Consider the following 21,381-nt stretch of genomic DNA (forward strand, 5'->3'; position numbering starts at 1 on the left):
CTGTCCACCGCCTCCCTCCTAAGCAGGACAGTCAGTGAGGGCTAGAAACACAAAGAGCCCACTCCGCTTTATTTACAACACGCAGGCTGTCTGTACAAACAGCTGGCCGCTATTATTAAAAACACGAGGTGAGCGAGTGGATCGTCACCTTTCTGTTTTCCTTCCTCCCTCGGCTAGACCCTGGTTGGTACTCCACCTCTGAGCTGCCCTGCCCGAAAGGGGAAGTCCAAAATTAAAAATACAACCGGTGTAGAATAAATGGGGAGATAAAAGAAAAGAGGAGGAAGGGGAGTGCTCTATTTACACTAGAGTTTTATAGACAACTGTCCCATTCCACCCCAGCTCCAACCCTGGCCCAGAAAGTGAGGGGCAGCAGGTCTAAGGGACAGAAATTAAGTGTCTAGGGACCCAGACAGCCTCCCACCCCCAGCTGTATATAATGGGTCCATGTTCAAGTCCACAAGGTGGGAAGGAAAGGTTAAGGTTGGAACGTGAGACACTCATTTCCAAACGAGCCTCCCTTGGGAATTCCTGCCTTGAAGTGGGACTACAGCCAAGCTCCAGGGGATAGGCCCAGGACTGAGGCTCAGTTCCCAAGTCATGTTGTCATTTGAAGTCCCAGCCTGGAGATGACGATGTCAGGGCTCTCCGGATTTGGGAGGCCCCCCTACCCGCCGGGCCTCTGGCCGCAGTTCCTTGCATTTCTGGCAGTAAAAGAAGTCGGGGACATTGGTCTTCTTGATCTTAGCACAAGAGAGGTGGATCCAGGTCCCACACAGGCTGCACTCAATCATGGGCCGCCCTGCAAAGGGCTTTCGGCAGTAACATGTGATCAGGTCCCATGAGTCATCACCTGGGGAAAGAAGGTCTGGTTGGTGTTCTGCCCGAGCTCTTGGGTCCACAAGCCCAAGCCCATCCTCCCAGCCTACCCTGGGCCTCTGCAGACCTCTCACCTGATTCTACCATGATGTCCTCATCCATGACCCGCATCTCGCCCTCACTGGAGCTGGCATCTCCATCCTGGCTCGTTTCAGTGCTGCCCACTTCCTTGCTCTCGCTGTCAGTGGGAGGGGCTCCTTCAGGGTGCACTGCGGCGGGGGGCCTAGGAGCCTCGGGGGGTGTTGGCAGCACTGGGGCTGGGGCTTCACCCCCTACCACTGCTGCCATGTCTTCCTCCTCCTCCTCTTCCTCTTCCTCCTCCTCCTCTTCAGAGTCTGTATCACTGGGGGGGGCCCGGGGAGGCCCAGGAGGTGGGAGTCTGTCCCCCCGATCTGCCTTTTTCAACTTCCGTTTCTTGCTTTTCTTAATTCGAGACCTCTTTTCCCCATCCCCAGGAGCGGGCCGGGGCCTCCGAAGCACCCCAAAGCCAGCCCCGCCTCCTGGCCCCAGCTTTCGGTTCTTTCGGTCCTTCTTTCGAGGAGGTTGGGAGAGGTCCCCCTGAGAAAGGGGTACTGGGGTGAGAGCAGCAGGGGGCCGGGAGGCATGTGTCAGGGATGTGGGGGATAGTGGAGATGCCATTTTGGGCCCATCTAGATCAAAGAGAGAGTCCTTGAGCTTCATCTTCTCAAGCAGGGTTGCGCTGTCAGGGGCCTGCAGGCGAGAGAAAGTGGACCTCGGGGGCCCTGGTTGAGTGGGACCTGATTGAGCCGCCCTTCTCTTGGATGATTTTGCTTTCTTAACAAAGGTCTGGATGGTTCGGAGGTCTGAGGGGGCCGAGTCCCAGCCGTCACTGTCTGCCGCACTCTCACCACGCAATGGAGAGCTGGAGCCAGAGGCTGGCCAGTCACTTTCCTTGAAAAAGGGGAGAGACCAGGATCAGCAGTCGGCCCGGTGGCATCTCAGCCCCTCTATGAGCTCAGCTTAAAAGCCAGGGACAAGATCTACCCCAAAATATCCTGGCAAGACCACCCAAAGTCACTACACTCAAAACTGCCCCTCTGCAATTCCCCTGATAATCTCCTCTTGAAAACCTCCCTGTTGTCTCTGCCCTCACCTTCTGGCCATCTCCCCAGTCTCACCTGCCTTACAGCACCGTCCCCCACCCCAGACCAGAACCCGATTTATCTGTTTCCTCAAATGCACTGAAAAGAATCTTCCACGAACACCCCCAGGCCATTCACTGCTGCTCAAGCCACCCCAAGGCACTAGAGTTCCCCCAAGGCTTTCCAATCTCCAGGCTCTTGCCCGTCCCATCTGATAGGCTTCTCCAGTAAAGTAGCGCAGTCCCCTCTGCCCACCCACCCCTCCGCCCTTCTAAGGTCTAGAACCGCCTCCCCCAAGCTAGTCCTCTGTCCTCCACTCACTCCCTACCTCTTTGCTAGGGGGGATATAACCGGCATAGGCCAAGACGAAACTGCAGAATTTGTTGAAATCCTCAATGGTTCTCCGGCGCTTCTCTGGTGGCTGAAAAGAAGGAAACCTGTATCGCAAGGAATTTAGGAGGGGCATTCCGGAAGGCACAGTCCCCACAATGAAGGATCTAGAAAAGGCAGGGGAGCAGGCCAAGGGAGAGGGCAGAGGGAGGGCATCAGGCAGTAACCCCAGGCTGCAAAGGGAAGGGAAGGCTCACCTGAGTTTCTGGCTTCAGGGTCGGAGGTGGATCTGTGGAAGCAGTAAAAGCTGAGTCAAGGCCCCACCTCTCAATCTCGGAGGTCCCAAGCGATCCCCACCCCCACCCCCACCCCCACCCCCCCGCTTTCCTCAGGTCCCCCAGCCAGGCCAGCAGGTCCCCAGCTGTGCGGGACCCGCCCCTGCTCCCCCTTCCGCCCTGCGAGGGGCGGAGCCAGGGCGCGGCGCCCTCTCAGGCCTCGCTATAGCGCTCCCCTTCCCCCCACCGGAGGCCTGGCGCCCCGCCCCCCCAACTCACGGTTTCTCTAGACTCCAGTCTACTCGATCTCTTGGCGCCCCACCCCGCCATACCGCTCCCCGGACCGAGCTCGGGCGGCCGCCTGCCCCTGTCCTTCACACGCGCCCAGTGCCCCGAGTTTCTCCCCAGTCGCGATCTACCGCCCGGGGCCCTCCGAGACCGCGCTCGCAGCCCGCCGCCCTCCGGGGTCCAGGATGACCACGCCGAACCGCTCCCCGCCCTCCGGCCCCTTCTACTCGAGCACGAGGCCCGGCGCGCCCCTCACCCCCACCCTGAACATACACGGGCACACACAGCCAACGCCACTCCGCGGCCGGGACGGACCAGAGAGCGCTAACCCGGACGCGGCCCCACCTGCCCCCCCCATACCGCGCTCCCCACAATTTCGCCGTCCCTCCGCCCCCATCCGGGGCCTTGGCCCCTCCCCGTCTCGAGCTCTTCGGGCTCCCCGCCGGGGCCCCGGGCCCAGTTCCGAGCCCTCTGGCCGCCGCCCCCCCACCCCCCGTACTCACCACCAAGTGACTAGGCTGCGGACCCCTAAACTCTAGCCCCCCCCCCCACCGGCTACTCTCTCCCTCTACGGCAGCCCCCGCTGCTGCCGCCGCTACCCCCCTCACCCTCCACAACTCCCAGGCTCTAGCCCTCGCCGACCAACACCCCCCCCCCCCGCAACTCGCCGGTCTCAACCCCCCCCCACACCCCGCCCCACCGCCCCTACAACTACCCGGCTCGCCTCGCTTCCCTGCGCTTTCTCCCCACAACTGCCCGCCTTGTACAGGTCTCTCCACCACAGACAATACCCAGACCCCCTCTTCTCCCCACAACTATCTGCCCACCCCTCCAACAATCACCGGGCCATCTCCGGCGGCAACTACCCGGAGCTCCGCCGCCACAAACTCCCCCACCCCGGCGAACTACGGGGCTCCTCACTCAGTCCTCTCCTACATCCTCCCTCCTCAACAACTCTCCGGCTTCCAGACTCCCCCAGCCTCCCAGCCTCAGGGCCCCAACGTGCTGGAGGCCCTTTCGGCCCCTAACCCCCCGAGCTCCGGGGCTCCAGCTCCCATTCCCCACCCCCCCCCCAACACATTCACGACGTCTGATCTCCAACTACCCCCAGTCCAGTCTTCCACTCCTCTTTCACCAAGGTCCATCAACTCGTCGCTCTCCCACCTCCGGGGGCAGGCCCCCGACCCCCTCCCCGCGCTCCCCCGCTGGGCTGCGGGGCTCGACCTCCAAGTTTGCCAATTGATTGCTCGCCCGCCCCCCACCGGCTCAGCGCTCAGTGCCGGTCGAGAGCTCACCTTCGGGACTGGGCTCCGCCATGGCTTCCAGCATCGCCCCCTCCCCTCCTCCCGGTCCGGCGCCCCCCTCCCCTGAGCCGGGGGATACCGGTGCCGCCTCCGGTGCTCGGTGCTCCTACTGCCTCGCTCCACAGAGGTGTCTGCCTCGGCCCGGTTATGACTCCAGTCCGCTAGCCGGTGCCGCCACCTCCCTCTACCCCTGCCTCCCGCACTCCCGGACCGGGCCCCCTCCCCCCGCGCCGCCGGCCGCCTGCTCCCTCCTCCTCCTCTCCTCCCTCCTCCCTCCCTCCTCCTCTCTCCCCCCTCCCTTCGCGGGCGCTGGCGCGCAATGCATCAAGGGGCTTGTAGTCCGTCCGGCGACCGCGGAAAGGGGACCTCATAGGCCTCCGGAACTTCAGTTCCCAGCAAGCCGAGGAAGGGCGCAGGCGCACTAAACCGCTCCCCTCCCCCGGGGAGTGGCGGGGAGATTGGGAGCAGAGGGTAGAGCGGAAGAGCGCGCGCAGGCTCCTGGGAAATGTAGGCTGGGCGGGACTAAAACAGAAGGAAAAGAAGGGATTAGAACTCTCGGCCACCATACTGCCTCATTCTGCGGCTTTTCTCCACCCCCCCCCCGGGGGACCGCCCCACTTCCGGCCAGACGAAGAAGTGGTTGCTGGGGGATGAAGTTCTCCGGATGATAATGGCTCCCTCCTCCCCGTCTTCTCCCTCCCCCGAGTTCCACCCACCCGCGCGAAGTCTGGTCAAGTGAGATGCAACCGAGGACAGAGTCCTCTGACCAGTTCCCACGCACGATAACCTCTTCCTTAATCCAAGGGCTGTAACAAACTTGGATGCATTTCTCTGAAGCAGGTACTTTCAAACTTTCTCCCCAGGAACCCAAGGTAAAAAAACCAAACCATGTATTTTTTCACATGGGGACCCATCAGACACGTCTATAAAACTTTAACTTTGACGAAACGACACTCGGAGTATTCCATCGCAACAAAAACGCCTCCCCCCCACCCCAGGAAAAACTCAACATCAACAGAGTAAACCAAATTACTCTCCCTCCAACCTCCACTTTCCACACCAAAGGACAACTAAAAAAGGAAAAGGGGGCGGGAAGCAACACAAAGCAAAATCCAGTTCAGCTTGGTGGTTTCCTCTTTATTGATGTGCCTCCTACCTTTCCCCCACAATTTCAGTCCCTTCCATCTACCCCCAAAAAAGAAGGTAGTGAAAGGAAGGGAATGTTGGGGTTCTGAGCCCCTTGGGCAGTTAGAAAGGGAACAGAAACCAAAACAATCACTGGGTGGGGGTGACAGAGATTGACAACTGAGAAGTCTAAAGCAGAGTGGGAAAGCTGGTAAGAGAAAGGGGAGAGAGGAGATGTCCGAGAGGCCACCTCCCCCGGAGCCCTCCGGCTAAGGAGGGCTGGAGGAGAGCCTCAAACATTAGGAAGTGCAGGTCCTGAAGAAGGGAGGTGTTGGTTGAGCCCAGGGGAGGAGGAGGTCAGGGAAGGGGGGGCCACCTCTTTGTAGAACGAGACCCCCCACCTCAGGGGCAGCAGCTTCGCAGACCGTAGACACTTTCATCACTGTAGGCGATGTACAGAAAGAAGTCTTCTTCGTGGTGCTCCTGGGGCGGAGGAAGAAAAGGCTGGTACTGGGCTGTAGCTACTTGAACCACACACTGCCCAGACCCATTCTTCGCAAGCCCCTTCCTCTGAAAAGCCCCGAAACCCACTCCCTCACTTGCTCCAGGACTGAGCAGCCAAGCCTATTAGCCCTAGCAGCAGTCCTGGGCAAAAAGATCTCAACTGTTCTCTGATGCCCTGGAGGAGGGGGGCTGGAGAAGAGGGAGGGTCAGAACCACAGCTAGGGCTCACTGTTTCCTCCCTCCTCTCTACTCCTACTGCACTTGTCCAAACCTTCAACCCAGAACTACCCCCAAAATCTTGAAGTAAAAGATAAAACTGAGAGCTAAACAAGGTGCTCCTCTAAGAACTGTTGACCTGAAACTCTTTTCCCCGCAAGCTCTTCCCGTGCCTCTCCAAAGTCTCGACCCCTCCCGCCAACATACCTGGTATAGCTGACCCATTGTGGCACTGGTGGGTGGAATGACATTGTTGACAAAGAAAAACAAGGCATCCTCAGCTCGGAGATGAATTCGCTTCCGGATCAAGAAGTAGAACTGACCAACTGCCAAAGAGAGAAGGTATGACAAAGTCCCAGAGGTCCCAAATGGCCTCAAACAACAGTCACCGTGTGGAGCCTCTTCCCGCAGAGACTGCACTCCCACCCGCAGGAAAGCAAACCCAGACCTTGGAGCAGGACCGCACCTGTGAGATCAGAAGGCACCAGGTATTTCTTTTTGTCCAGGTCTCCTATCCGAGCTTTGGGAGCCTTTTCTACTATCACCTGATAAAGAGAAGATGAAAATTAGGAAACACTGGGAAGACACCAGCACAGTTACACCTGTCAGGAACTCAAGTTACAAAATTCCGAGCACCCAAGCCCACCCGACTCGTCTCTCTTTGTCTCGGAACACGCGGAGCAGCCTCGAGTCGAGATCGTGACCCCACTGCGTCGGACTCACCTAAACATCCAGGATCGCCCAGCAGGGCGTCCTAATAAACAACTATCTTAACCAGGCAGGGATGACTCGTCTGGGCGGACTACAGCGTCCACCCCAAGAACCCAGCTAACTGGGGGGTGGGGGGGTGGTGGCCATGTGCAGCTCAAGCTGTCAACCTCCCTGCAGCCTACCACACCGCTCCCCGCGTCTCTCCCAGCCAGCCACGTCCCCTCACCCTCAGCTCGTCCGCTGCCCCGCTCCGTTCAACCTCGGGTCACAGCCACAGGAGCTTCGGGCCCGCTCCCAACCCAGCTACCGCCCAGCAGCCCGATGCCCGCGCTGCGCGGCCGGACCCCAACCCCGGGCTGTGGCGTCAGAGCCAGCGCCCCGCGCCCTCGGCCCTGGCTACGGTCCTCACCGGAACCCGGTCCGGGTATTTCTTTCGGATCTTCTCGCCCTCAGAGCGGCGTTTCTCGAACGGATGCTCCTCTTTATACACGAACTTCATCCTCCCGGGAACCGGGCTGGACCGGGCTGGGCTGCGGGAACCCGGGGGGGGGCCGGGACAGGGGGCGGCGGCGACGGCGGCGACGCGCGGGCGGACTCAGCGGAGCGATCCCGGGACTTGCGCCACTTCCCTATTCACCAACCCCGCCCCCGACCGTGAGGGGCCGCCCCGCCTGCTAGGTTACGCCACTAGCGCAGCAGCCCGGACGCCGCCGGCGTAGCACCGCCTACGGACGGCCCCCTTCACGCCGCCTGCGTAGTCGCTTTGGAACCAACTTGTGGGCTACGCAAGCGACGTAGCGAAGGTGGTTGGCTTGTGCTATGCTCGAAAATAACTGAAAACCCACACTCCGACCTTCCCCCACTGAGCTAGAGACCCAAAGGGTTAGGAGCTGCTAATTATAACCGGAGGCTTGGTTCTCCCGAAGTTCTTTTAGGAAACGAGATGAGGGGAGGGGGCATGGGGGAGACAGAGGTAATTATGAGGCTAGCTATTCACGAAACGCGCTGGTACGCCGAAGGCGGCCGCTGACACCAAAACAAAGTAGTGCCCAAAGCGGGGAGCTAGGTCTCCGGAAGGAAAGGAGGGCAGAAACAAAACACCAGTCCGGGGAAGCGCACACAAAGCTTAGGTCCCAAGGAGAAGTGGAAGTAGGGGCCGAGAAGAGGTCCGAAAGGCAAGGACTACGTCGGCGCGGAGGAACACCGCCAAGGCCAGGCCGGCGAAAAATCATGTGATCTCGGAGAAGGGCGGAGCGTCACGTGGCGGCCGCGGGAAGTAGAGCCGGCCGCGGGAGGGAGGGGCGCCGAGACGGGGGAGGTGGAGGGGGCGGAGCCGGCGAGAGGCTGGCGCGGGCGGAGGGCTGGGGCACCCACCGCCTGTGGGCAGCAGCCGTCAGCCGCCGGCCCTGTCCACGTCGGTTCCCCGGCGTCCCGCCTCTCCGGTTTCTGATCCAATTTTCTCCTCCCTTCGTACCGCTGTGTCCTCCTGCCCCGCCCCTCAAGTTCCCTCGGAACGGGAGGCTGTCCTTTCATTCCCCAGCAGGACACCCATCCTGTGGCCAAGTCCCTTCCGGCCAGACGGCCTGAGGTCAAGGTTCCCTACTCCTTCCCCCAAAGCCAACAGCACTTCTTCCCGAACCGCGTCCCTGCTGCAGTCTTTCTTCCCCCCCACCCCCAGGGGACAGGGTGGATGTGAACAAAGGCTCCTCCCCTCATTTCCCAACCCGGAGAGAAGGACCTAGGGCAGCTTCGGTTTCCAAAGTTATAATGCATGGTTTAAAAGAGAGGAAAGAAAAAAAGAGAGAGAGAGAAAGCGGGTTACAGGTCTGAGGGAATCTAGGAAGAAGGGAAAATAGATGGAAAAGGTGGGGGGGACACGTTGGGGGAAAATCCAGTGGCCCAAAAATCCCAGTTTCCCACCCACAGCCCAGCCCTTGGAGTGAAGAATTAGATCAGTTTTGTACAAGAGTTTTTAAAAAATCAAATCACAACAAAGCTGGCTTGGCTTTTCTTTGAGCCTCGAGGTTACCAAATGTCTGTCATTCAGGCCAGTCCTGTCTCTCCACCAGACATTGGCTCTCCTAGGCCTCCGCTTATGTCCCAGTCTGGGGTTTCCAGGGAGTGCGAACGCGAAGTTAGAGTGAGGCTGCTTCAGAGTCTGGCCCACGTGTCCATCCAGACTCCATGCGGAGTGCAGGGCTCCCGGGGCAGAGAGGGGCGGGAATGGCAGACCCTGCCCACACAGTCCTCACCACTGGACAGGGCGGCAGACGGCATCCCGAGGGCTCACCCTCCCTTCCCCCCCACCCCGACTCAGGTGGAGGGGGAGCAGCTGTCACCAGAGCCTGTGTTGGTGAAGGTTTCGGCTCAGCACAGAACGAACATCCGCGGTGAACCTGAGACGACAATAACTTGAGTTGGCAGCGCCCTCAGAGTGGATACCCTCACAACACTGGTGTCAGGCGGCCTCATGGGAGATGGGGGCCAGAAATGATCACCATTTTCACATGAAACTGAGGTCCAGTTTGCCCAAAAACCCACTGGCTAAAACCGATGAGCTTTACTATAAGGAGGCCTGGGTTCAAATGCTAAGTTCTTAAGGGAAAAGAGGTAAATGAGTCAAACAGGACACATTTTTATTCCCTCTTGGGATTCCCCCACCTCCTTTCCTCAGAGATCTAAGTGTCTGACTTCTCTTACCTGAGCGCATCCAGCATTGGAAGCAAGTTGAGAAGGGCGGTGTCGCTGGGGTCACTGAACCACGATTTGATGGGGATGGCATTGTCTAGGGCGGGTCAGATGGATGCACGTGAGAATAAACAAAGTTCAAGAGACAGGCTGATTTTTCTAGCTGGGGTGGGGATCGTTCCCTTAAAACATGTTCCTCTCCTGACCCACCCAAACCCAGCAACCTAAGTAAAACCTTACTCATTCAGCCTCCAAAAGAAAAATCAACTTTTAATCACCATATCTCATGGGAGCATAAGGCTTCTAGACCACTGTGTTAGGGAAGCAAATGTGGGGGGAACAGCCCGATCTATGAAATGGACGTGTGGGGGACGGGCACCCTCTCAGGAGCAAGGGAAACACCTTGCATCCTGACCCACAGTAAACCAGGAATCCTAGTTCCAGGCTTTCCGAATCCCTCCTCAGAGCCACTTCCCAGTCCTGCCAGCCCCGCCGCCCTGTCCCGTACCTGGGTGGCTCCTGTAAGCCCCTGGGGAGTTATCCAGGATCACGATGCTGGAGAGGTCGCTGTGGACCACAGAGAGGTCCTTGATGTAGCTGCCCAGTTCCAAAGTGCAGTGCTGTAAGGTAGGGCGAGCTGGGCATCAAGGGGAGACTCCATCTCCCCCGTGACCGTCGCCTGGTCCCCACGACACCTGGGGTGGCCAACTCCCACCAAGGGAGTTGGTGGCCTCCCCTGACCTCCCAGAGGGTCCCACTCCAGGACAGAGCCCTGCGTGCGGGGCCACGCCTTACCTGTCTGTAGTATCTGCGCTTGAGAATGCTCCTGCTGTTGTCTAGTTTGTCGGCCACTGCAGAGCCATAGATCTCCATGCTGGCCGTGAACACCACCAGCTCGTACCACTGACTCACCTGAAATTGAGCGGGGGAGAGGGAGGTGTCGGTTCTAGACACTTAGTTTTCTTTCACTAGGACTCCAGCCCAGTACCGCGGGCCTCTCTGAATTCTGAAGGCCCCCACGCTCTGAGTCTTGGGCACCACACGCCAGTAAGACACAAAGTTGCATGAACAGACGATCAGGCAGCCACAGAAGGACAGAATGACATCCGCACAGCACGCGAACCCAAACTCCCAGAAACCATCCAAGCTCTCACTGTCCCACAACCTCCCCTCTCCAAAACCGCCTGCACCTCTTTCTCCTCGGCCCCTACTTCCTGTGAGCCATCTGAATCCCCAGAGCCCTAAAACCATTCCTTCCTCACAGAGCTCCCCTTAGTTTCTGCAAACTCACCACTTCTAAGAAAAAGTCCACATGGGGCCTCTTATGTACAAAAAACCGGACAGGATGTTTGTCTATGACCACCTGTGGAGCAACAGGGAAGGGCGGGGGTATCCTGAGCACCAGAGCACAGGCTGAAAGGACACTCGCACCCTCTCACTGCCCACTCCCCTCCTTCAGGGTGCCACTGGTGCCGGAGGACGGCTGCAGGGACCAGACACTCTGGGACTGGGAAAGGAAGTCTGGGTCGGAGTGGAGCAACAGACAGGACCATCCCATTGCTTCCCATCCCGCACACACCTTGAGGATGAAGTCAGGAGGCGTTCCAGGCCGGACAGTGGGCCTCAGCACCCCATCATGATGGGAGTGGATAAGCGTCTCATCCAGATCCAACACCAGGATCTTCCTCTTGACCTGACCTGAACCACAATGCAAGGGGTCAACCTCCAGCCCACACCTTGAACCCTATCGCACCTTACAGGGGTCTTCCCAGCCAGCATACTCACCTAGCCGATTCCGGGACACAGGAGATAAGGGGAGGATATCATATCGAACAGTCTGATACTGAATGACCTAAAAATAGCGAAGGAGGGGATGGAACCCTTGTCAAGGAGATTATGCCAAGGAACACTTGCTGTATGCTACGCATCGTGGAATTAATGAGGGCTATTTCACTGAACCCTCCAAACCCTCGTAGGAGTAACACAAGACCAACAACATCATCATCTCTATTTAAACATGGAAGAGCCCAAGGCTTAGTCGGGACCACGTATCTTATTTGGTCGTCTGTCCCCCGCGCCCCCCATTAGAGTGGAAACTCGGCGAGAGCAGGCATGTCCTCTCCATCATGCCTGTCCTCCGAGAACTCCGTCACAGGACAGCCGGTTGGTATCAGGGTCAATGTGGTGGTGGTATGAGGATGGCACCCATGCCACCGGACCCCAGCCCCCACTCTCTTGGCCAGGACACTGTCATGCTGTGCCACAACAGAGCAATGCATGGCCCTTCACATATCCACCCCAAGGCTCCTTTGTCACGACTCCCATCACGTCCCTTTGGGACCCGAGAGCGGCAGATTCCTTCGTGGGCTGAGAGGAAGAGTCAGGGGAGGAGGTCCTTGGGTACCTAAGGGGAAGGCAGGATGAGGGAATCCAGGGGTTGTCAGGTCAGCTAAGTTCCCCTGGCTGGCAGCCACCAGGCCTATTTTAACCAGCCACCTGTCCGCTTCTGTCTCTACCAGCCAAGTCACAAGTGGCACAGAACCTCAGGCCTCTGACCTGCCTCCTTATTCCGGTACCCAGGGCAGGGCGCACAGCACTGCAAAGCCCCATCTGCCAGCAGGATGGATGGGGTGTTGGGAAGGCCAGGGTTAAATAAGGGCTGTGAGGGAGGTGAGGAAGGGACAAGGACGTCACCACCTCAACCTTCCAGCTTCTCCAGGCCTCCTCTACAGGCTCCTATTTCCAGCACCCAGATCTCCCTCACGCAAGCCTGGCCATCCCCTCCTCTGCTCTCCTCTGCTCAGCACAGACAGATGCTCTGCTGTCCATCCCCAGGCCCCAGCCTCAAATGAACGAGGCAACCCCCTTGCAAACCACAGGGCCCTCTCCCCCTAATGCCAAGGCATCTGCCCTTCTTTTCTCCCTGGGCCGGGATGAGGGCCGGGATGGGGGCCGCGACAGCTCGGGTGTCCTGCCCTGCTATCTTGGGTTGCACATGCTGGGCATGAAGGGAATGCTCTGCGCATCTGCCAGAAAGGGGGTGGGGTGGGGGGAGACACCAGATTGGAAGGGAAGACAAAAGGCTGCAGGGTCGGCTCTGCCCAGAGAAGAGCAATTTTGCAACTAACTAGCATCTAGATGAGCACCCAGAACAGAAATTTGGAGGGAAGTGGGCTCAGAGCAAGGCCAGGCAGAGAGCACAGCAGTGCTCAGAGAGGCAAGGCCAGCACAGAGAGCACAGCCAAAGCTAGCCCCATACACATCGTAGCATTTCCGACCCCAAGTTCTTCTTGGCTGCTAAGGGGTTTCAGGGAAACAGCCCTGCCTACAACTATGACCACCCAGAAACAATCCTCACCCTCAATCAGGAAGTGGTAGAGGAGACACTGAATTCGAGGCCAGGCCCACTCCCCCAAGTCAGTAAGTCAACCGCCACTGTCACCGCCACCGCCACCACCCAGGGCTCTCTGGAAATTGTCTGGCCGAAGCAGGCAGCTGCTTTTATTCTGCCAAGTTTTATTGAGGGACGCCAAAGAGGACAGAGCAGAGAACTTCTGCCCCTGCTGTACTGAACCCTCCCCAGACTCCTTTCAGAGAACTCTCCCCAGTGGCGAGGAGAACACAGCAGCACATTCACTACATGATAGTGGGCTCTGGCTGGAGCTTTGACCTTGGGGAAAAGCTCAGGGGGAGAAGACCTAGAGATACTGGGGTATTTCACTGCCCACAGTGTCCCTCACCATGCTGGGGTCTCCTGGGGAGGCAAGCGTGCCCTCGGGTGCACGTCCACCACTGACAAGCACCCGTCTTCCCAGAGAGACACCCGAACTTTCACGGGCTCCCTTCCCTCAAGCCCGAGGTGAAAGCATGTCTCTTGGTCCCAGGGTCTTGACAAATCCAGACACCCACACGAGTTTCCAGGGCCTTTCTGAAGGAGTCCCCTTAATGCAACCCGCAGCGGTTTCTCCTCACACCCCAGGTTTCCCGAGTTCCCCGCCTTGTTGGTCACACACGCTCTCCCACCCACCCCTACCCTTGACACATAAATCGGGCTCTTCCCTGGCAGGAGACCTAACGCACGGAGGGTCTTCCACAAGCCCACGTCGGCAGGGCTAGTGCCATCAAACAGGTGTTCCCTCCTTTCGGTTTCTCTAACAACAACTCCGGTTTCCTAAACGGCGCCCCACCCACCACCCTGGCCCCCAAGAGTTGCCAAATCCTGCCCCGACGAGCACCCCCATCTCCGTTCTACTACAAGGGTCTCCCCCCTTCCCATTCCGCCCCAGGCCCAGCGAAGGGTGCCTCAGGTCTCTAACGGGAAGAGCCGCCCCCGGGACTCCGTTCCGAAGCCCAAACAGAGGCCCGACACTTTGCGAAAACCCGTTGAGCACCGCTGACAGAGCTTCCCACCACCACCAGCGCCCACCGCAGCTCACCGTGCGGATCTGCCTCCGCAAAAGGTAAATGAAGAAGCTCCAGAGCTTGGCGGCGAAGGCCACGAACGTGCGCAGCCCCAGCAGACACTGCGTCCGCATCATTCCGATGACCCCGGCACCGCCGGCCCCGGGGCCCCCGCGGCCCAGCTCCGCCAGCCCCCCGGGGGCAGCCCCCCGCCGCCGGGAGGGGGAACGGGGGCCCCGAGTGGCAGGAAAGGCTGCAGAGAGGGGCGCGGAGCGGGCGGCTCAGAAAGCCACCCCCGGCGAGGGGAAAGCCCAGCGGAACCGGGAGCTGGGGGACAGGCGTGGGCAGCCCGCGGGGGCCCACATGGGCGGGGAGTGGCACCGACGGCTTCGCGGAGGTTGCGGGCCCAGACGGGTCAGGCTAGGACGGGGTCCTCCGAGACCGGGAGGGAAGGGGATGGAGAATTGGGGGAGGGGGCAGTGGGGGAGGGGGCCGGGGAGATGGGAGGGAGGGAGAAGGGAGGGGGAGGGGAAGGGGGAAGCGGAGGGTGGCCCGCTGCGCAGGCGCGCTAGGGGGCTGCCCGCGGGAAAGGGCGGGCGGGGGCCGCGGCGTGCGGAGGGCCGCGGCGGCGGAGAACGGGCCGCTGAGCGAAGGAGCGGGGAAGGAGGGGGAGGGGGAGCCGAAGGACGCGGACGGCTAGGCCGGAGCGGCCTCCCCCTCCCCGATGTCGGGGGTGCCTTAGCCGCTGGGGAGCGGGGCTGCAGCCTCTGCAGCTGGATTTCCCACTCTGACAGGCGCCATTTTACCGCCCTACGGGCTCCCTCCTCCTTTCTTCCCCCCTCCTCTTCCCCTCTGACACTGCTTCCGGTGGTGACGTGTATTCGCTTCACCGGGACTAAAGCTCCCCCTCCTCGGTCTAAGGGGGCGGGTGAGGAAAACGGAGTGAGCGCCCCGCGAGGCCGCAGTACCGCGCAAGCGCGGAAGGCGGCGGCGGGGCGGGGCGGGGCGGGGCGGGGCCTGGGAGCGAACAGGCCCGGCTTGGAGCGGCGTGGGCGGGGCGGAGTGACGTTCCTCACGGCAGAGGTTGGACGGTCAGACCGGCTCGTGCGGCCTTTTTCCCCGCCCACGGACAACTGCCCCAACGGCTCTTCCGGCCCTAGTCGTGCAAAAAAATGTGAAATGTCTGTGCTCTGGATCTCGGGAGGGGCCCTTCCGCGTGAGGGGACCCGCCGGGATGTTTAACATAATCGCCTCATTCCAGACGAGGCCGGATGTCTGCGGTGGGAGCATTCATGGTGTCCCGCCCCTTTGCCCTGAGGGGGCGGGTCAGCGGGCAATGACGCCATCAGAGGGCGCCGGAGGAGGGACCGACGCGGATTGGAGATGGAGTCGGTCGTGGCTCAGTGCGGGCTGGTGCTGCTGCGGGGTGAGGGCCAGAGGCGCAGGGGCTTCCGAGCCTGGCTCCCAGGGCGGAAACGGAGAGGAAGAGCCCTGTGTCCCAGGCGAGGGGTGGCCTCCAGGGGCTCGTGAGGACGGAAACCTCCTCTTCTCACGCTGTTTATCGTCCCCCGCTCTCCCCAGACTCCGTGGAGTGGGAGGGGCGCAGTCTCTTGAAGGCGCTGATCAAGAAGTCTGCACTGTGGTGAGTGTCGCCCAGCTTGTCCCCGGGGTCCCCGGGGCGGAGGGGGAGGCCCGGGCCCGACTCGGTGACACGCTCCATTTCTGCCTCAGTGGGGAACGGGTCCACATCCTGGGCTGCGAAGTGAGCGAGGACGAGTTCCGTGAAGGTTTTGACGCCATTGTCAACAGCCGGTACGTTTGGAGCGGGCGCATTCCGTGTTGGGATCTCCTGGGGAGTCCGCGGGCAGCAGCAAGCGCAGAACCCGGTGTGTTTTGGCGGCCGCTCAGATGCGCATTGAGTGAACGGATGTGGGTCTTTCTGGAGGCACAGATTTGTAAGGGACGAGCAGTGTGAGTATCTAAAGAATCCAGAGCATAGACCGGAGAAGTGGAGAGGAATAGAGCGCGATAAGAGGATGATAAGGCACCCCTGACTTTGCGTCAGGGGATAAGAGTAAATAAATTCTGGGGCACCTGGCTGGCTCAGTGGGCAGAGCCTGCTACTGTGGACCTCAGGGTTGAGTTCCCGCGCCACGTTGGGTGTAGAGGCTGCTTACAAATAAAATGTTTAAAAAAAAAAAAAAAAGGGTAAACATTCTGCTTTTTTGTCACTCACAATCTCATGGTGCTTTATCCAGATGTGGATTCCAGAGTTGTGCCAACCCTAGCTGCAAGCTACTGAGCAATTTGTCCTGGAGGCAGAGGGACGAGCCTGTGCACACTTGGGCACGTGGGTGAAAGCGTGCTGTTTGTGGGAGGTGGGAGAGCTGCTTGTGTGGAGACAGATAAAAAGGCACCTCATAGGGGCACCTGGGTGGCTCAGTGGGTTAAGCTGCTGCCTTCGGCTCAGGTCATGATCTCAGCGTCCTGGGATCAAGCCCCACATCGGGCTCTCTGCTCAGCGGGGAATCTGCTTCCCTTCCTCTCTCTCTGCCTGCCTCTCTGCCTACTTGTGATCTCTGTCTGTCAAATAAATAAATAAAATCTTTAAAAAAAAAAAAAGAAGGCACCTCATAGCACAAGGTCTTATGGAGCGGGAAGGGGGGTTTAGACGTTATCCTAAAAGTGGCAAGAGTCATTTCAGAATTTGGGAGAAGCGTCCGGAGTGGAGAAGGAGGTTAGAAAGGGGCAGCCTGGAGACAGACCCGGGAGGGCGAGCTGCTGGCAGTTTTCCAGGTGCGCTCAGGTACATATGTGCTGAGCTCCCGTTATGAAAGGGATGCAGCAGTAGGATTAGGGAATGAGACAGGAGTGGTGCCTGCCCTAATGAATCCCAGAGAGTGGTGTTAGGAGGTGACAGGGATCTGCTGCTTAAGATAGTAGCAATAAGGATAGAGAGTTTAGGACAAACGTGAAAGGACTCTAGTAGGTAGAATTCCCAGGACTTACAGACTGCCATGGGGGAAGAAGTCAGGAGGCTCCTGAACCCACCTGGGTTCCTGGTTGAAAAGACTCCTCTCTGGTCTGGATAGCTCAGTGGGATCATGCCTGTCTGTTTGGCGCTAAGTTTGTATCAGAGATTGTGATGGGTTATGTTAAGGCATTGATAAGAGAAGCAAAACATAGAAAGGAGGGGTCCAAAACAAGTTTGGCCACCATGAATCCTGCCCCAGGACTTCTAAGCCATGCCACGCTCCCTTGCCTGCACTTGCCGTTATTGTTTTATTGGCAGGTGGTGCCATGTCACTTACTTCTCAACCTTCTCGAAGCTGTTCTGCTAGCAGGAACCACAGGTCCTGTCTTCTTCTCTGTTCTTCCAGGGAATGACACTTAAGAAATATTTGATAATGACGATAGCTGACATTTACCGAGTATTTGCCGTGTGTCAAGCGTTATTCTAAAGATCAAGCAGTTGGTATCCCTGTTCCCCAGTTGAAGAAACTGGGCCTTAGCTTAAGTAATTTATGAGTCAGGTGACCTTGGGTCCATAGTAAAGCCAAGCTTGGAGCTCAGGGCTTTCTGACACCAAAGTCTGTGCTTTCAAACGCTATGTTGTATTTCTTGGTATCCTTTTCACTGATATTTAGGATATTAAGTCAGAATAGTAAAGCCCCAAAGATCACAGGGTGAAGTTCAAGATTGAGGGGAAGGGGCAGTGTTAAGTGTTAATGTTGTGTCCTGGTTTCCCTTTGCAGGCTGATTTACCATGACGTCTTCAGAGACCCTCTCAACTGGTCTCAGTCTGGGGAGGCCCTTCCGGGGGGACCCCTGGGAGCCTTGCAAGCCATGTGCAGGAGGACAGATCCTGGTCCTGTCACCATCGCTCTCGATTCCCTGAGCTGGCTGCTGCTGCACCTTCCCTGTCCCGCACTCTGCCAGGCCCTCTGTGCCCTCAGCCAGCAGCACTCCCGCCCTGGTGAGACTCCTTCATTCTTCTCATATACCTCCCCCTGCCAAGGAGCAAGCCCCTTTCCAGCCTAAGAAAAAACATACGAGAGATCTCCGGTTGGGCCTTATAACATCAGTTTGTTGTCTGTCTGCCTTCCCGACTTTACCATAATGCCACTTACCAGTCACTTTACTATTTCTTTTCCAAGTTCTTTCTTACCTATTTCATTCATTTGCGCAACAGATAAGAATTATGCAATGTGGCGGGTACAGTTCTAGATGATGGAAAGGTAAGGACTAGCTATAGTCAGATATTTGTTCAAAGTCCCATAGTGGATACAGACAGGTAACTAAGCAATTATGATAGTCTGATAACAGCCGTGATGATAAAGGAACCAAGCACAGAGTGCCTTCGGGAAAGAGCTGCCTGGAAGAGCAGGTGAACTAGGGCAGACCAGGGGCCCTGGGAGTAGCCCTGAAGTATACTGTGGGTTCTCCAGTGGGCTCTCTGGAGTCAGAAGCCCAGCCTTGTGTTAAGGTGTCTAATCTCCCAGGTTTTCAGTTCACTCTAGAAGCGGGCAGGGGGTGGGGTACGTGCTCAGTGGGCTAAAGCCTCTGCCTTCAGCTTGGGTCATGATCTCAGGGTCCTGGGGTCGAGCCCCGCATTGGGCTCTCTGCTCAGCAGGGAGCCTGCTTCCCCCTGTCTCTGCCTGCCTCTCTGCTCACTTGTGGTTTCTGTCTGTCAAATAACTAAAATCTTAAAAATATTAAAAAAAAAAAAAAAAAAAGGGCAGGAGGGAGGATGAACAGGTGGTATTAGGGTGAACCATTAGGAGTCGGTGTGGGTAGGTCAGATATGCACCGATGTCAAGTAATAGCAGTTTCATGTGGTTCAGCCTAAAAATGCTGGCCTCCGTAGGGACTGAAATGTGACAATATATGGCGCAGTGCCTAACACTTTGTCAGTGTGCCCAGAAAGGGAGAAAGAAAGGGAAGTTGACTGGGATCACAGCGTAAAGTTCCCAGATCTCTGCAAGGAGTTCAGTGTGTAAGAGACTGAAGCTGGGCGGTAGGCAGAGAGCAGGTAAGGAAGGGGCTGACTCCATCCTGAGGAGCTCCCAAGCAAGGAGCTCCCGAGGACTGAAGTCCAAGTGGGCCGTGTTCAGATTCGCAGTAACAAGGTGAGGGCAGGAGTCTCCAGGGCCGATAGGGAGGGAGCCAGCCTCCCACGGCCTCCAGCCAAGGGAGGTCAGCCCTGGCAGAGCCGTGCGGGATGGGGCCTCACCTCCCATGAGTTTCCATCCTATGCCTCCATCCCGAATGTTCCCTCCTGCCCTTCACGCCCCTCCCTCCTCGTCCTTCCAGGTGGCAGCTCCCCAGCAGAGCCCATGCGAGTGCTCGGCCTGCTGCATGAAGAGCTACATGGCCCAGGCCCGCTGGGAGCCCTGAGCAGCTTGGCCCAGGCTGAAGTGATCCTGAGTGGGACCATGGGCCAGGCTTCGGCCCACATCCTCTCTCGGAGGCCCCAACAGCACCCAGCCCGTCAGGTCAGGAGAACCCCAGGGAAACACGGGAGGTCAGGGTCACACAGAAGGGGAGAGAGCTGATGTGTCGTCCCAGTGTGTCGTCGTTTCCTTCATTGAATCTTCACGGCTGCCCCGTGAGGTGGTTTTATTCTCCCCATTGAGTGGCTTGGGGAAGGTTCCCCACAGTTCCAGAGAGGACATGGTAGAGCCAGGATTTGAACTCAAGATGGCCTGACTCTAATCCCATGAGCTTAACCAGGGGAAACGGTCACCTTCTAAGAAAAGGCAAAGGACAGGGGGCAGCTGGGTGGCTCAGTGGATTAAAGCCTCTGCCTTCGGCTCACCTTCGGCTCAGGTCATGATCCCAGAGTTCTGGGATTAAGCCCCACATCAGCAGGGAGCCTGCTTCCTCCTCTCTGCCTGCCTCTGTCTACTTGTGATCTCCGTTTGTCAAATAAATTAAAAAATCTAAAAAAAAAGAAAAAGAAATGGCAAAGGACAAAAGCCTGGGAGTGGTCCCTGGGGGAGAAGGCACGAGTCCCGATGGGAGAGGTCTGAAGGAGGGCTAAGGAGGCACAAGCAGGAGCTGCGGGCCCCTCGTTACACAGATGCTGTTCCGTCTGAGTTCCTTTCCCTGCTTTGCTCCGTAAGATGGAAAACACCTTTCTGTGCCTACTCTGTCTTTTCCGCAGACCCAGTGGTTCTCCATCCTGCCTGACTTCAGCCTGGACCTCCAGGGGGGACCCCCACTAGAGTCCCAGCCCCACCCAGAGCCTCACACACCCCCGGTATCTAAGGCTGCTGGGGCCAGAATGAGGGAATGCGGGGTTGGGGTCAGGGATTCCAGCCATGAGCAGCGGAAGCATCCTCTGTACCTCCAGGTGGACCCCACAGCTCACATGACCTTCAACCTGCACCTGTCCGAGAGCGAGCGAGCAGCCAAAGACAGCCTGACGTTGCCCTTCCAGTTCAGCTCTGAAAAGTAAGGCTAGGAGCTGGGCGCCCTGTTCTTGGGTAGTGCCTGGCCAGGGATGGGATGGGAGGGCCAGCAGGTTATCGGTTAACCTCCCAGACTTTATAGGGGCTGAAGTCCACCTCCCCAGACGAGTCTGGGGAGTGGTTCTCTATCCACTCTTCCTCCCAACCAGGGAAGAAAGCCTTTGTGTGTCTCTTCTCCCCAGGAGAGCCTTGGGTCACTGACCAGCCCAGACCAGACCCTGGGGAAGTTTCCAGGCAACGGTGTTGGGAGGACAGGAAGCTGGATGGGTGTGGCGGGCAGGTTAATAACGGCCTCACTCTGCGCCTCTTCTCTGCCTGCTGTGTGGGTGGGTGAAGCAAGCCGGCCAGGATCCTTGCCCTCAAGCTCTGAGAATGGGAGGCGTCATTAGGAGAGCAGTCCAAGAATGTCTGTCCCAGTCCAGGTGGCGCTTCGGCACCAACCAAACAGGGAGGTCAGAGAAGGAGACTTGGACCAGGGAGCTATGGAGGGACAAAGAAGAGGGGGTTTGTCACCAGAAAGGGAGTGTGCAGACATGAACTCCATCCCCTCCCTCACCAGCCCCCATTCTCCCCTTCTCCTTCCTCAGACAGCAGGCTCTGCTGCGCCCTGGGCCCAGGCAGTCCACCGGCCGCATCTTCTATGAGCCAGATGCATACGACGACGACCTGGACCAGGAAGACCCAGATGATGATCTGGATGTCTGACTGGCCTGGAACTGTAAGAAGGAGAAAGACCTTGGACCCGTAACCATCCTCGCATTGTTTGCATTGGCCTTGCCCTGTCCCTGTCTCCACCTTTGTTCCCCCAGTCGGCAGAGGCCCTGCCCTGTGACCTGTGAGTCAGAGTAGCTTCCCCTCAAGACAAAAGGTGGGAAAGGGGCAGTTGGGGAAGGTGAAGAGAATGGGAACCCCTCCCCTCCCTGCCTAATAAAATATTTTTCTATTGAAAGGAACTTGGGTAGTTATTTAAGCAAGAGTTGGGAGGAGACGGGACTGAGGAACAGAAGAGCAGAGGGAAAGCAAGCACCTGAGTCTTTCAGGGTTAACAGTGTTGGGGCCCAAATGACAGGGAGAGCCGTGCACA

At 58.3% G+C, this 21,381-nt stretch overlaps 4 protein-coding genes across 5 annotated transcripts; 1 reads left to right on the top strand and 3 right to left on the bottom strand.

Annotated features, from left to right (window-relative positions):
• Nucleotides 1-42: 42 nt before the first annotated feature.
• On the bottom strand, nucleotides 43-4,433 carry PHF23 (PHD finger protein 23). Of its 2 annotated transcripts, none has more exons than XM_032322445.1 (5): nucleotides 4,171-4,433; nucleotides 2,570-2,601; nucleotides 2,311-2,403; nucleotides 954-1,791; nucleotides 43-853 (listed from the first exon to the last, which is right to left on the bottom strand). In XM_032322445.1, exons 1-5 carry the CDS (start codon nucleotides 4,202-4,204, stop codon nucleotides 639-641), a joined length of 1,212 nt encoding a protein of 403 aa, XP_032178336.1. In that variant the 5' UTR covers nucleotides 4,205-4,433; the 3' UTR covers nucleotides 43-638. The 2 variants fall into 2 exon arrangements, with proteins under 2 accessions (XP_032178336.1, XP_032178335.1); XM_032322444.1 differs by lacking the exon at nucleotides 4,171-4,433 and adding an exon at nucleotides 3,149-3,481.
• Nucleotides 4,434-5,295: 862 nt separating this feature from the next.
• Nucleotides 5,296-7,360, bottom strand: GABARAP (GABA type A receptor-associated protein). Its single transcript, XM_032322450.1, has 4 exons — nucleotides 7,145-7,360; nucleotides 6,491-6,569; nucleotides 6,232-6,350; nucleotides 5,296-5,787 (listed from the first exon to the last, which is right to left on the bottom strand). Exons 1-4 carry the CDS (start codon nucleotides 7,232-7,234, stop codon nucleotides 5,707-5,709), a joined length of 369 nt encoding a protein of 122 aa, XP_032178341.1. The 5' UTR covers nucleotides 7,235-7,360; the 3' UTR covers nucleotides 5,296-5,706.
• A 1,123-nt stretch (nucleotides 7,361-8,483) lies between these two features.
• On the bottom strand, nucleotides 8,484-14,675 carry CTDNEP1 (CTD nuclear envelope phosphatase 1). Its single transcript, XM_032322447.1, has 8 exons — nucleotides 13,860-14,675; nucleotides 11,209-11,275; nucleotides 11,003-11,121; nucleotides 10,715-10,786; nucleotides 10,219-10,335; nucleotides 9,932-10,043; nucleotides 9,436-9,520; nucleotides 8,484-9,131 (listed from the first exon to the last, which is right to left on the bottom strand). The coding sequence occupies exons 1-8, from the start codon at nucleotides 13,959-13,961 to the stop codon at nucleotides 9,071-9,073; spliced, it is 735 nt and encodes a 244-aa protein (XP_032178338.1). The 5' UTR covers nucleotides 13,962-14,675; the 3' UTR covers nucleotides 8,484-9,070.
• A 200-nt stretch (nucleotides 14,676-14,875) lies between these two features.
• ELP5 (elongator acetyltransferase complex subunit 5) lies at nucleotides 14,876-21,246 on the top strand. Its single transcript, XM_032322446.1, is given in 9 exon segments — nucleotides 14,876-15,191; nucleotides 15,194-15,250; nucleotides 15,406-15,466; nucleotides 15,556-15,636; nucleotides 17,580-17,800; nucleotides 19,138-19,319; nucleotides 19,991-20,086; nucleotides 20,180-20,280; nucleotides 20,885-21,246. Coding segments are annotated over 9 exon segments (1,050 nt in total). The 5' UTR covers nucleotides 14,876-15,058; the 3' UTR covers nucleotides 21,003-21,246.
• The last annotated feature ends 135 nt before the right edge of the window (nucleotides 21,247-21,381 follow it).

The sequence above is a fragment of the Mustela erminea genome, chromosome 18, assembly GCF_009829155.1.
Source record: "Mustela erminea isolate mMusErm1 chromosome 18, mMusErm1.Pri, whole genome shotgun sequence".
In the NCBI taxonomy this organism is placed as follows: Eukaryota; Metazoa; Chordata; class Mammalia; order Carnivora; family Mustelidae; genus Mustela; species Mustela erminea.

Coding starts and splice junctions, on each gene's coding strand:
- PHF23 (XM_032322444.1), bottom strand. CDS start 3,272: ATGGGGGCGGAGGGACGGCGAAATTGTGGGGAGCGCGGTATGGGGGGG. Junction 1,792..2,310: donor ATATCCCCCCTAGCAAAGAG/GTAGGGAGTGAG, acceptor CCCTTTTTCAAG/GAAAGTGACTGGCCAGCCTC. Junction 854..953: donor GGACATCATGGTAGAATCAG/GTGAGAGGTCTG, acceptor TTCTTTCCCCAG/GTGATGACTCATGGGACCTG.
- GABARAP (XM_032322450.1), bottom strand. CDS start 7,234: ATGAAGTTCGTGTATAAAGAGGAGCATCCGTTCGAGAAACGCCGCTCT. Junction 6,570..7,144: donor AATACCCGGACCGGGTTCCG/GTGAGGACCGTA, acceptor TCTCTTTATCAG/GTGATAGTAGAAAAGGCTCC. Junction 6,351..6,490: donor GGTGCCTTCTGATCTCACAG/GTGCGGTCCTGC, acceptor TCTCTTTGGCAG/TTGGTCAGTTCTACTTCTTG.
- CTDNEP1 (XM_032322447.1), bottom strand. CDS start 13,961: ATGATGCGGACGCAGTGTCTGCTGGGGCTGCGCACGTTCGTGGCCTTC. Junction 11,122..11,208: donor TGTGTCCCGGAATCGGCTAG/GTGAGTATGCTG, acceptor ATTGTGGTTCAG/GTCAGGTCAAGAGGAAGATC. Junction 10,787..11,002: donor CTCCTGACTTCATCCTCAAG/GTGTGTGCGGGA, acceptor GTTGCTCCACAG/GTGGTCATAGACAAACATCC.